General features: G+C 36.7%; 1 protein-coding gene across 1 annotated transcript in view; it reads right to left on the reverse strand.

Annotated features, from left to right (window-relative positions):
- The window catches only part of CNTN6 (contactin 6), a 310,426-nt gene that overhangs the window by 156,226 nt on the left and 139,218 nt on the right, over positions 1–14,982 (reverse strand). The window contains 1 exon segment of the mRNA XM_070455653.1: positions 8,806–8,981. Coding sequence (XP_070311754.1) covers positions 8,806–8,981 — 176 coding nt within the window.

A 14,982-nucleotide genomic window follows, 5' to 3' on the forward strand; every position in this document is an offset into this window, starting at 1 on the left:
AAAACATGATTTGGGACAGGTTACAGGTAGAGAATAAAGATGAACAGCATTGCAGATATAAAACCCTTGGCATTTCTCTGGGAAAGAAATAATTTACAATGATTGTAAATGCTCACATCTTTATAGCCCTTTAAAATGAAATATTATCACATTTTAACCTTGAGCCATCTAAAATTAAACCCTGTGACATGAAGCAAGAATTCTTAAACTTCATCCTACAAGTGTGAGAAAAGAGGTTTGGAGCATCCCTAAATGTGTGCCTGCGTGTGAAGTTGCTTCAGTTGTGTACGGCTCTGCGACCCCATGGACTGTAGCTCACCAGGTTCCTCTGCCCATGGGATTCTCCAGGCAAGAATACTGGAGTGAGTTGCCATGCCATCCTACTGGGGATGTTCCCAAGCCAGGGAACGAACCCATGTTTCAAGTCTCATGCATTGGCAGGCGGGTTCTTTACCCCCAGAAGCCCTAAATATGTATATGGTGGTTTTAATAATAAAATTAAGATCATTAATATATCAGATATATATATTTTAAGATAAAAGTATTAGTATTTTCCAACAACAGTTTATAAACAACTTCAAAATCTGCAACATCCTTCAAAGCATTTCTGTTATTCTTAGGATAAGTACTGAAGTACCAATCTTGGTCTCTTCATAGTTACATGGCCAGACCTCTCCCAGGCTCTCCATCAACAGCTCACAACAATATACCAGGCGCCCTTACCACTGCTCTACATATAATAATGCATATTTGGTCCTTACAATAAACCTATATAAAGAGAGTGGGCCTCCCGGGTGGCACTAGTGGTACAGAACCCACCTGCCATTGCAGGTGACATAAGAGACATGGGTTCCATCCCTGGCTCACGAAGATCCCCTGGAGAAGGGAATAGCACCCCACTTCAGTATTTTTGCCTGGAGGACTCATAGACTGGAGCCTGGTGGGCTACAGTCCATAAGTCACAAAGAATTGGACAAAACTGAAGCGACTCAGCACACACATGCGCAGAAAGTGGGTACTATTGACACCACTATTTTACACAGGAATTTACACCTGTGCATATTGTCACACTGAGTGAGAATATTTTTGAAACACAGACAGTTCATCCCTGGTGCCTCTGCCTAAACGCTTTATGATATGATAGAATTTTGCTGGCTTTTCTGGCATCTCGCAGTATCACCCAATCATTCCATTATTCATAGATTAAGCTTGGAAATAAAGGGTCTCTGAAATTTGGATATACCTGCTACAACTATGGTTCAGCCTTGTCCTAGAAAACCAATTATTTCTGAATCATGGCTTGTCATGTTCCTGCCTGGTTTTTCCCATTCCCCTCACATTTCCTCTAATACTTGAGGCTTGTGTGCATTTGCATTCCTCTTGTTCTCCTGTGAACCTGAACATTCTCCTCCCCTATTTTCTGTATCTGGAACACAATCTAATATTTCAAGGCCCAGTTCAAGCCCCATTGTCTTTGGAAGGCTTCCCTTGCCCTTTGTCCAATCCAGACAAACTTGACTGCTTTCTCTTCTGGTCTCCCTTAGAGATTACATCTAACCCTCTCACATCACCTGATGCTTTTTTTAAGAAGGTGCTGTGTGGTAAAGAATCTGCCTGCAGTGGAGCCTCAGGAGACATGGGTTTCATCCCTGAATTGGAAAGATTCCCTGGAAGAGGACTTGGCAACCCATTCCAGTATTCTTGCCTGGAGATTTCCAAGGACAGAGGAGTCTGGCGGGTTACAATCTATAGGGTCGCAAAGAGTCAGACACGACTAAAGCAACTTAGTATGCACGCATGCACATGTGGGCATTAAGAACATGGACTCCAGGTTCCAACTGGAGTCCAAGTGTCGCTTATTATGTGTGTGATTTCAGGCAAGTTGGTTAATTCTTCTACAGCCTCCATTTGGTCATCTGAAAAAGGGATTATAGTAACTTCATAGAGTTATTGTGAGGCTCATTGACGTTAATTTACATAAAGAGTTTGGAACAATGCCTGCTATATAATATGTATTATGCAAATGCTAGCAATTTCTTTCTTTCCTTTTTTTCTTGCTCTAAAGTTTTCACCTGTCTGCTCTGTGAAAACAGTGAATAGCTATTTCTTATCTACTATTTGATCTTTAGTCCCTAGCACAGTGCTTGATGCATATAAATAAGGTGTTTTCTGGTTGCTTGGCTAATGAATAAACAAATGACCATTCATTTATTCAACCAGTCTAGTGTCAGTCTTGCAAAACTAGGAGATTTCAGCAATAATAGAACAAACTTATTTGAAATGGTATCTGTGATTAAATATTAAATAGAGGAGGACCAAAAAGTCTATTCATAAGTAACTTTTATCCTAGTGGTTTTCTATTCATTGGTAGAGGTATATATTATGAGTCTACAAATAATAATAATAATAATACAGTTCAGTGAAATCAGAGGTTTCTTTCAAAATCCTCTGCCTTTTCTTTACTCAAGGATGACATTTTAAACAGCAATGACAGAGGCAATGTTCTCTCACACAAATACAGAGTAATTCATTAACATACATATGAAAGGAAGAAGTCTACGTTCAACCTTTACCACCAAGGTCCTTGAGAAATAAAAGAAATTAAAAGTAGCTGCATGTGTAGCTTGTATAAAGTCAAACTGGTTTTATCATTCAAGAATGCCAGGGTGATAACAGAAGCTTTTGGTGACTAGGTACTCACTGCATTTGCTTTAAGGTTGAGGTTGCTTGGAGGAAAAAAGAAAAGAGCTTAAATAGGAATCTACCTTATAATTTGGAATGACAGAATCTTATGTGGAAGAATTGAAGGAAACTTTTGTGATGAAATAATTTAAAACACACCTTTAATAAGTCTACAAAGATGACTAACTTGCCTGAGTAACAGCAGTTTAAAGGCAGATTAGATTTAGGAGGATATCTTATAACAGAGTTTTTTGTTTTTAAATATTTGGGCTGTATTCCTGGATGGTTTTGTGGTGGGATGATTCAAGTTAAGGCAACTCTAACAGGCTGGAGTCTAAAATAAACCTCAAGGGAGATTTTGAATTGTTGAACATCAGGAAGGAAGTTGCAAACACAAGGCATCAATTATCTAGACACATTTACCTACAGAGCCTCTCCCATGGATGAGTTAGGTTCTGAAAAGTGGTTCATAGTTCATTTGTTCTAAAGGTCAAAGTGGCACTATACAATTGACTGCCAGCGGAGTTGTTGACACAATTTTATTTTGATGTAGAGTTTTGCTCTTACCTATGGAAATTCTTATGATTAGAGATTCTGAACCCAATTTGGCTGTCAGTAAGATCAAATATCTTATATGTTTAGTGTCTGTCTTACTGTGGTTTCCTTAGAAGCAAAGCCTAACACAGAGGTTCAACTACATTGATTTATTGAGGAAACACCTGAAGGAGAAATGGAGGGATGGGAACTGGATAGGGCATAGGAAGGGGCTAATAAGCCAAAAGGGGTCTCAGCTGTTGTTTAGCTCCAGCCTGATCCCATAGGGAGCTCTAGGGCATGGGCTGAAGAAAAGGGTAGCTGTGGGCATTAACAGCTGGGTTCTTTGTCCAGTAAAGGGGGTTTGAACCAGCACCAATGGGATCTACCACCAGCCTATGTGAAGGTTACTGTCCTTCAGAAATGGCTTATTATTTCAACGGTGATTATGTCAAAAGTCTATTAAAGAAAGAAAGAAAGCCCACTTGATCGATGTGAGCACTGTTTGAATAGGACTGAACACCTTAATACAAAAGACATGGGTTTTAGAATCTGAATTTTTGTTTATTTTTTTAATGGAATATGATTGTTTTACAATGTTGTATTGGTTTCTGCTGTAGAATCTGAACTTTTTTTACTAAAGTTAACAATTGATTCTCTAACAATATACTTCCTAAAAAGTCCCAATCTCAGTGAGCCTCGGTTTCTAATCTATAAAATGGGAATGAGAATCATCCTCTTATGGTTATTCCACAGTTCAAGAAAGGTAATATATGTCAAACACTTAAAAGCTTTGAAAACAAGAGAACAACTGGTCTGGAGGAAGTTTTGAAATGTAAACTAGATTTTTCTATGAGTAACTGTAGCAGTTTGAAATATATGGATGTTTGGCCTATTTGGGAGAGGAAATGAAAATATCAAAAGAAGAATTAGAGTTACCATTTCCTGAGTGCCTATAAGGGACCAGGGGTTTCACATCATTACTCAGTTAATCCCTGTCACTGTCCTTTGGATACTGCTGCAATTCTCACTGTATACATTTCATAAATAGGCTTCAGTTCAGTTCAGTTCATTTCAGTCTCTCAGTCGTGTCCGACTCTTTGCGACCCCATGAGTTGCAGCATGCTAAGCCTCCCTGTCCATCACCAACTCCTGGAGTTTACTCAAACTCATGTCCATCGGGTTGGTGATGCCATCCAGCCATCTCATCCTCTGTCATCCCCTTCTCCTCCTGCCCCCAATCCCTCCCAGCATCAGGGTCTTTTCCAATGAGTCAGCTCTTTGCATGAGGTGCCCAAAGTATTGGAGTTTCAGCTTCAACATCAGTCCTTCCAATGAACACCCAGGACTGATTTTTAGGATGGACTGGTTGGACCTCCTTGCAGTCCAAAGGACTCTCAAGAGTATTCTCCAACATCACAGTTCAAAAGCATCAGTTTTTCAGTGCTCAGCTTTCTTCACAGTTCAACTCTCACATCCATAAATGACCACTGGAAAAACCATAGCCTTGACTAGTTGGACCTTTGTTGGCAAAGTAATGTCTCTGCTTTTTAATATGCTATCTAGGTTGGTCATAACTTTCCTTCCAAGGAGTAAGTGTCTTTTAATTTTATGGCTGCAATCACCATCTGCAGTGATTTTGGAGCCCAAAAAAATAAAGCGTGACACTGTTTCCACTGATATTGTTAAAAGATGGCCTAATTTCCTGCTGCAGGATATTTTACAGAGATAGAATTTGAACTCAGGTCTGTTTGTATCAAAAATTTTAGCATGTGACCACCATTGTTATGATGTTAAGAAAGGTACAAAAGCCTTTCTAGTAAAATAGGCAATGTTGAAAATTTATGAAGATGGTGATGACAACTCAGATTAAGTTGAAGGTATGGCTAGAGGTGGTATTACTGTGTTGTGATAAGTCTATGTTTAATTTTTTAAGGAACTGTCATGCTGTCTGCCATAGTAGCTATACGATTTTACATACCCATCAGTAATGCAGAAGGGTTTCAATTTTTTAACACCTTTGCCAACACTTGTTATTCTCTGTGGATATTTTTGTTGTTGTTGTTTATTTGTTTTGCTTTTTTTTTGGTAATAGCCACTGTAATGAGTATGAAGCTGTGTTTGATTTATATTTACATACTGATTAGTGATGTTTAAGATGTTTTCACAGAAAAACAAATTTTTGATTGGATAGTTCCCTTCTATTTTGTTCTCTCTTCTGCTTTCTGCCACTCCTTTCTCTGTATCTTCATTGTCTCTGTCTCTCTCTCTCTCCCCTACTCTCTTTTTTGAAAAGTAACCTTATTTCTAAGGTTATGTGCAGATTTCAATGTGGATATAAATGTAATCTCTTTGGGTGAAATTTCAGAAAATCTATTTTGCAAAACTAATATCCTGTGTACCTTAAATGAGATTAGAAGAAAGAATTTGTAAATGGAGTCTTCTGGGCTGTAAGTTATTAACACCTTTTGATTCATTTTTAAGATCTTTATGCACATTTGTTCAAAATAGACCATTCAGAGTTGTGTAATAGCAGTGACAAAGCTAGAAGTGGTCTTTTTCACATTTTTAAAATAAATTCTTTACTACTTGGAATGAACAACTGACTTAAGTAAGCTGGCAAGAGTACTTATGAGATCTAGGAAAGGAAAGGAGATACTTTATAGGTGATTAAAAAGTGTTGGTTATTTTTAGGGTTGATTCAAGTCAGCAGAGATAAACTCAACCAAATCTCTCCATGGAAACAACAGGAAACATTTCAGGCAAGACACTGTTATAGTTACTAGACAGAAAAAGCATAATAATCTGACTCTTTCTTGTTTGTTTGTTTTTTGTTTTTTCAACTTTAAGGCTCGGAACCTAAGACTCTTTAAGTCTGCAGGAGAAATATCAGCTAATGGATGTAGACCTTCTTTCTGCATGAATAGTAATAGAAATACTTTTAGGGAACAACAGTCATATACTTTCAACTCCCAAAAAAGAAAACTTTATGAAGAGACAGGAAAGTCAGCAAAGATAGAAGAGCTGACTTTCCTCTTTCATCCAAATGAAAGCATACATTTTTTTTCTTAATTTTAAATATTTTTCTTTTTCTTTTTTTATCAAATAGAATTTATGTTTTAACTTACAAAAACTTTTAGTTACACACTTTTAAAGCAGAAAAAAAAGTAAAAAAAATAATTTGGAAATTAAAAATACAAATTTTTCATTTAAAAAGGGAAACAAAGAGAAGCAAATACATGGCCATATCAAGCACAGTGCATTAACTTTCTTCATAGGTATTCAGTTATTTTCAAGAAAGGATAGAATCCATAACTCTGGAGAAATACCCAGTTTAGCAAATAAATATACTCTATGGGATTTTATTTACAGAAAATCCAATTTGTTAAATTTATTTTTATGCAGTCTGACCATGTATATCTCCAAGGATCATCTTCTATTCAAGTGAAAAAAAAAATATTATTTTGGCAGAGTCATTCAAAGTCTGTGGAGCAACTGTTTACTTCTGTAAAATAAGTCTTCATTAATATTTTGCTCGCTATTGTTTTTCCAAATAATGGTCTTAGCTGAAATGTAGAAATCAAGTATTGTGATTATCTTTACCCTAAGTTTCAAATGGGGCTTCCCTGGTGGTTCAGACAGTAAAGAATCCACCTGCAATGCAGGAGACCTGAGTTCGATCCCTAGGTTGGGAACAGCCACCAGCATTTGTTTATATTCCACTTAGCCCTGTAAAATTTTGCATTATCCTTTGTTTTCTGAAGGTAAATACATTCAGATATACTTAGCAATGCTTCTGTATATGTATACATGTGTGTATGTGTGTATATAGAGGACCACATACATATATGTACATGTGTGTATATTTATAATCACACACACATATATATACACATACTTATATACATATGTGTTTATTTCTGAGTGTATTTATATACACATTCAGAAACAAGGCCATTCGCAGAATGGTTAACATAGGGGAGCTTTGTGTGGAGCAAGGTATCTTTGGAACACAAGACTTGCAATGAGAAACAGACCTAATTACTAATTTATATATCTGGTGGCAGTGGTGGTAGTTTAGTTGCTAACTTGTGTCTGACTTTTGTGACACCATGGAGTGTAGGCTGCTAGACTCCTCTGTCCATGGGCTCTCCTAGGAAAGAATACTGGAATGGGTTGCCATTTCCTACTCCAAATTTATATATCTACTGATGACTAAAGTAGTTCTGTTAGGGGAAGCACACTGATTGAAACCACCCACCCTGGCCAGACACCATAGTAACCATTTGCATGAGTTGTTTTATGACAAGAGGTCCTGGTAAGGAACACGGAACTAATAAGCCTCCACCAACTGGAAGAGTTCGGGAAAGGTCAAAATGAGACACCACATGTCCGACCACCTCCCAGAATCCTTCTCTCTGGCATTCATCTTGGCTGAACAAGGCGTGCACCACCAGAAAGGACTCTTGAGTTAGAATGACTGGCTAAAGACAACCTGGAAACTAATCCCATCACCATAAAACCCGAGACTACAAGCCATGTGGCAGAGCAGTTCTCCTGGGTTCCCTTACCCTCCTGCTCTCTGCCCAGTCACCCTTTCCCAATGAAATCTCTTGCTTTGTCAGCACATGTGTCTCCTCAGACAATTCATTTCCGAGTGTTAGACAAGAGCCCAGTTTCGGCCCTGGAAGGGGTCCTCCTTCATGCAACAGCTCTACAAGGTGGGCTTTGGATGTATATTTTATTCTGTAAATTTCAAAATAGTTACTTTTTCGAAATAACAGAAGCATAGACCTATTCATCAGGGTCCCAAAGAGTAGCTTCTCACTCTTTGGCCCCTGGTACATCCTCTGAGGAGGGCGTGAGTGGGAGTCGCATGGCAGAGGGGGTATAAAGGGAAAGATGTAAGGCTTCTGCTTCATCCACATCAATAAATGTAATTACTTTCAAAAAGGCTTTCCCTGGATCTAATATGAAACATTTCAGTCCCTGGAAACACTATAAGGAGCAGTATGTCTATTGTTCATCTGCTAATGTTCCCAAATGTCACCAAGGTAATTATTTGGATGACATTTATGTGACGCAGTTGGACATTGTTACAGTTAATATAAAGTCTGCCTTTGGCAACCACTTTATTTCCACCTGCATCAAACTGTAGATGCATGATCACTTTTCCTGGGAGAATGCTTGCCTCCCCCCAAAAAACATCTTTGCTTTCTTTTATTCTTGTGCCCTTCACATTAATGCCCAATGCAAAAGAAGAAGGAAAAGGGATATATATATATATGTATATATATATATATAATCTTTATCTGAATATGTATATTTAGAACTTTCAGAGATGTTTCTAAATATAATTCACAAACTACAATAATACTGATATTTCCTGCTTTTTTCCTTGAAACAGATTCAACTATTCCCAGGAGTCTGAATTCACAAAATGCACACTGTTAAAACTTTTTACCTCTATAAATTCATATTTGCTCTCAAAGAGCATGTGATTGGCAAAGTTGGCTTTTTTCTACCATGGTTATAATAAGAATATATTTTCAGAAACACAAAGATTGTAGATTTTTCCCACAAACTTACATGCAAATTGGAGCTTTGCCTTCTGACTCAGAATTGTTCCCAGAGAATTGGTGGCCAGGCACTGGTACGTGCCAATATCTTGATCTGTGCGAGGGCTGCTGATTGCCAAACTGCCTCCATCCAACCTGTAGTGATAGCTCATGGTAAAATCAATATCTGCGCCATTTTGCTTCCACCTTCAAAGAAAAAAAAAATCAAATTATGACTCCAATAAGCAGAGTTGACCACTGTTGGTTTAAACAACATACATTTGCAGTTCCTGAGACAGTTAAAATAAAACAAAACATGGTTACATGTGGACTCATCCTACCAGTTTCACTGAAGATAATTGTCTTCGTGAGCTCCATAATATCAATAACTAGATTATTTGAAAAAACTAATACTCTTGACAAATTACAAACTTTCACCAAAACCTGTACAGGAAGGCAACAGAACTCTTGACATAAGAAATAAAAAGTAGACATTCAGTCAATAACCCTGGCCATCCTATTCCTTTAACAACTTTTGAAATAATATATACCATACCTGAACACCCACAACTGATACTGCAAAATTGAATGTCAAAAATGATTTAGACATGAAGTCCAAGAAGAATATATTAGAATGGCACAAAGAAAGCCAGCAAAGATTTTACAATGCCAATTTGAGGTTGATAACAAAACAAAAATAACCTACTTTAGAACATGATTGTCTCTGATAGTTTCTTACTTGGAAAATTAATCATGCTGAAAATATTTCAACAGTACTTAGAAATGCCAAACTAAAATTATACTTTAACAAAACAAATGCAGATTGAGAAGTTTTCATTTTAGGCTGTAAAAAATTGCTCAGCTTACCTAGTAGTCAACAATCTTTTAGAACATTAATTAAGTATCAGAAAATCCTGACAGTTATATTTATTTTCAAAGAAGTATTAGATGATTTAGAAATTACATTTTATCATTTTAAGATGAATGAATACCCATTTGTTATCTTTAACGGACCCACTTCCCCCAGCTTGCAACCCATTACTTCCAACAAAATAGACGTTTTGAAATAAGAATATTACATATTCAAACATATACGTTTCTAGGGCACTAGCTTTGAGTAGTAATATAAACCATTTAAGAAAAGAGATATATTTTAAAATATTGAGTTAAGATAATCAGTCAGAAAAACAAGTGAATGGCCTCTTCCTGTGAAATAAAGACAGTTTGTAAATATTGTTTTTTTAGGGTTTATGTGAGCTCTGCAGATTCTTCCCTTCATGCTAAGGTCACATTAAAAATAGTTTTGTGCGGGTAGCTAATTGTAAGAAAGGAATGACATTTTATAGAATTATTTGAAATGTCATTGACTTTTTTAGAATTCTGAAACATCCCATGGAAAAAGTCTGGCAAATATCTACAACAGTAGAAGAGAAATTTCCACCCTGTTAAAAATGAGAAATGATGGATATCAAATCATCCAAAGGACTTGAACCAACTCTGTCACTTTTAAATTACTTAGCCAATTCTTGTGCCCCTCAACTTCTTTTTAATAAAAGGAAGCTGAAAGACAACAGTCAAAAACAGTACATTTCATTTGCTTGAATTATCTGCCAATTTTTTTTCCTCAAGAAATTTATTCGGTTTCTAGTTCTCAGTATTAGAAGAAGAAAATGGAGAAAACTATTATTTTTTTAGGCCTATCTGAAGCCTTGAATATTCTCCTTGCCAGTGCTATAATACTGTCTTTCATAATTTGTTTACAGGGCATGGTCTTTGAACCTTTGTGTTCCCTTGTTTTTCAATGCAAAGGATATACCACACTTAGTTTGCCAGCTCTCTTTAATTTTGAAATCAATCACTAAAATAACTGCTGTCATCATTACATGCTCCTAATTAAGCTCAGTAATTGTTTTTCAACACAAATTCAAAGTTGTTGGCTTAGCTGCAGCAAATGAATTTTTCACACTCTCCCCATAATCATTCTAATCACTATGGTACAATGATTATTAAACTGTGCATATAGATCAGGGGTTCAACTCATGGTGTGGGCTTTGTTCTAATTAATATGTTCAAATAAATTGAGAAATAGTATTAATGAATTCAAGTGATTGTCATACAAGTGTTACTGATAGAATTCCATGCCCAGGAGAATTATCTTATGATGCAAACTAGGAAACATGCTATAGAAGATTATTTTAAGCATCTGCCTTAATACCATATTAATTCCATGAAACATAATGGATTTGAACTAAAATCTTGACCTTTTTCTGGGGAACACCCTTTACTATTAAATAGTTAAGCCCTGTGTCAAGAATATAATGGCTGGGGCTACAGTTGTTTGCTAGTCTGTGATAATGTATGTGTGTGTGAGAGAGTGTTTTTTCAAAACTGAGCCTTGCTTTAGAGCTACATGGAGTGCTGTTTCTGGACCCATTCCTGGAGTTATAAAGAAGTCCAAAATCAAAAATTTTAACATCTCTCTGGATGATTGTAACGTGCACAATATTTAGTTCCATTGACTTCATAGAAAGAGTCCTAGACCTAGATTTGATATTCCTTTGTTGTTGCTTAGCCAGGTCATTTCTCCAAAAGTCATATCCATCAATTATAAAATTTGCACAATAAAAATATCCTGCTTTGTCACAGGAAGTTGTTAAGTAGACAAGGGAGGAAATGAATAAAAAGAATAATAGTGCAGAGTAACACCCTTTGTGATTTTTATGCACAGGCCTAAAGCTTCTCCAAACTTAAGAATGTCTTTGTGACTGGAGTAGATTAAATCATAGAAAGGAAGCTTTTCCAGTGACCAGGTTCAGAGGACATGTGGTGGAAATTCTCTGTAACATTCAAAGAACTTTTTCTGACAGAGTGTATCCTATGTAAAAATAATTTATGTGTGTGTTTCACATTTTCCCAAATAAAATATATATTCTGAGCTCTGGAACTAAGCTCATCACTATATCCTTAACTTATTAAGTATAAGCAATCCTACTCAAGTACTATTTTTGGGTAACCCATTTTCTTTCCTTTAACAAAGCTGCATGGTTAGACATTAATTTTCATATGTTTCCTAGTCTTTAAAAGAATAGAAAGTGATCTCTTCCACTGGAAAACTGCCTAACATCTTTATCTTGTCTTCACTGATATTCTGTCCATCAATGTACTGACTCCAACTGAAAGTGACTTTAGACAAGTTACTTTTAAACTGTTTCCAAAGTTCTGCTTTCAATATTGCTTATTTTCTCTTATGAGACTTCATTTTCTAAAGGGAATTTACTAAAAGGAATAAAAGACACCTTAAAATCAACCACATCCTCACTTTGTGGATGAGGGATACAATGATAGGAGAAAGACATGATTATTCCAGGGTTATATATGTAAAGGCAGAGCTGTGACTAGAAATGATAACTCTTGGTTCTAAGCCAAGGGGTTTTTAGTATGGCTTCACACTATACTCAAAGTAACATCAGTGTTAAACTCCAAATCATAGAGTGTCCATCTATTTCACACAAACACACACACACACACACACACACACACACACACACACACTCAGACACAAAATCTAAAATGAATACAGTCATGAGGATTTTTTAAAAATAAATTTTAAGTTCGAAAGGGCCATATTAAAACTAAAATTCACATTTTGTTGCTAATGTGCATTGTCTGAAATACCTCTGCCCTTTGCTTTATTATCAAGAAAACTGGGACTCAGTCTGACATTTAAGCATTAAAAACTTTTTTCTTTCCTCATTGTCTTTTAAAAGCATCTTGAATATTTTATACCATGATAGGAGAAATAAGCTAAACCTGGTTAAGGGGAATGGAAATAAGAAGTTAATTGCCTGTCTTTAGCCTCCTTATTTATAAGTGTTACAACAGAAGCCATTTCACAACATTGGAATTTGCAATCTCTTCATTCAATATATTTCTTCACAGGTAATGTTAGCAAATTGTTGTGAGAACCACTGTATTATATTTTTCCATGTGTTATAAGTCAATAGAAATTTTTGTATAAGTACATGACTAATTGATGATCTGTCTTACCTCTACTTAACAACAGTTTCTTATTGTATAGGGACTTATATGTTTTTCCCCTTCTCTAATAACCTCTATCAATCTTTAGCAACAATCAAATTAGTTCTCAAAAATAAAGTTGCAACTTGAAGTATTAGGTGATCCCGAGAATATGTTAGTCACATTTTTGTATATTTAACCAAGTTTTAAGTTAAAGAACACAGCTTTTTACTTAAGGAAAACAAACCAACAACCATGAACTAGATGGACCAATTTATAAACTACGTAATCTTCATCTGCCAGATGGACTTCATTGGTTGAGGTGTTCTAAAGATAGAAAAGCCTTAATAAAACCTAAATAATAAGACATAGTTTTCAGTTCTTTTGTTGTAAAAAATAATACTGAAGTTATTTTGATAGAGGTAAGAGACACAAGATAGAAAGTTGTCTTTAACCTTGTGTATTTAAGTCATTTAGCTAGTTAATCTAGATAATTGTAAGATCAAAATAATTATGTGTATAAATATGATATTTTTAATGGAACATATAAATCAGGAAAAGCCAGTGATTTTTTTGTTTGTTTGTTTTTTACCAAAATGGACTGAATTTGTTGTTTTTTGTGTGTGATGATTTGCAATACAGGAGACATAAGAGTTGTATTTTCAATCCCTGGATCGGGAAGATCCCCTGGAGGAGGACATGGCAATCCACTCCTGTATTCTTGCCTGGAGAATCCCATGGACAGAGGAACCTGGTGGGCTACACAGTCCATGGGGTCACAAAGAGCTGGACACAATTGAAATGACTTAGCACACATGCATGCACTAAAAATTAAGACTTAAAAAAAAATGCTTTTAAATCCCAAAGCCACAATAGTCATTTTAATATTATTCTACTTTTTCTATATTCACACTGCATATGCAGTCCTTACCAACACAATATCTTTAAGATTAACACAAGTATAATGCATATATACATATATTTTGTATTTGTGAAATCCACCCACAATGTGAATCAGATTCTGCCTGTACTGTAATATTCTAAGAACAGAAACACTGCAGACCTTTCTTCTTTATTATTTCAGAGGTAATATGTGAGGAACAATATATATTTTTCTAGTTGCCCAGAAGAAAAATTGCTTTTCTGCCTTAGATGGTCCATAGCTGTCTTCAACATATTTTTCTAAAACCAATTCTTTTTGGGTGATGGGATGTGTCAGTGGAGTCACAGATATTGGTCTGATAAAAAAAAAGTTTCAATCTGGATTAATTCATTTTAGAGAAACATGTTCATACTCGTGGTATATGGGGCAACTGAGGCAGTAGCCGCATATTGTGGGGAAGGGAGTACAAAATGAACTTGTGCTTTACAATCTCTTTCAAATTGGGGAAACAAATCTCTTCCTGTCCTTTCTCTTATTTTTTTTCTCTTTCTTCCTGTATTCTTTCCTTCCCTCCCTCCTTCCTTCATTCTTTTTTCCTCCCTTCCCTTCTTTCCTTTATCTTTCATTTGTTTTCAATTCTCAGTGTAACATGGCACTGCATAGAACCAAGCTCAAGAATAACTGCTCTAAGCAAATCTAACCAGTAAGTTATAAGAGCGGTTGCTGGAGGATGAGGATGGGATAATTATCACTTGACAAGTGGCATGAGGTGATACTTTAGGGTACCAAAAATGTCTGTCTTCATTTGAGTGGCGGGCACACAGCTGTATGTGCTGTGCTGAGTCACTCAGTCGTGTCTGACTCTTTGCGACCCCATGGACTGCAGCCCGCTAGGCTCCTCTGTCCATGGACATTCTCCTGGCAAGAATACTGGAGTGGGTTGCCATGCCCTTCTCCAACACAGGTGTATACCTGTGTAAAAATTCATTGAGCTGTACACTTCAAATTAGGTCAGTTTATGGAGAAGGCAACGGCACCCCACTCCAGTACTCTTGCCTGGAAAATCCCATGGACGGAGGAGCCTGGTAGGCTGCGGTCCATGGGATCGCTAAGAGTCAGACACGACTGAGCGACTTCACTTTCACTTTTCACTCTCATGCATTGGAGAAGGAAATGGCAACCCACTCCAGTGTTCTTGCCTGGAGAATCCCAGGGACAGGGGAGCCTGGTGGGCTGCCGTCTATGGGGTCGCACGGAGTCGGACACGACTGAAGCGACTTGGCAGCAGCATGGTGTGTGTGGGCTTCC

The sequence above is a fragment of the Odocoileus virginianus genome, chromosome 26 (genome assembly GCF_023699985.2).
Source record: "Odocoileus virginianus isolate 20LAN1187 ecotype Illinois chromosome 26, Ovbor_1.2, whole genome shotgun sequence".
Classification (NCBI taxonomy): Eukaryota; Metazoa; Chordata; class Mammalia; order Artiodactyla; family Cervidae; genus Odocoileus; species Odocoileus virginianus.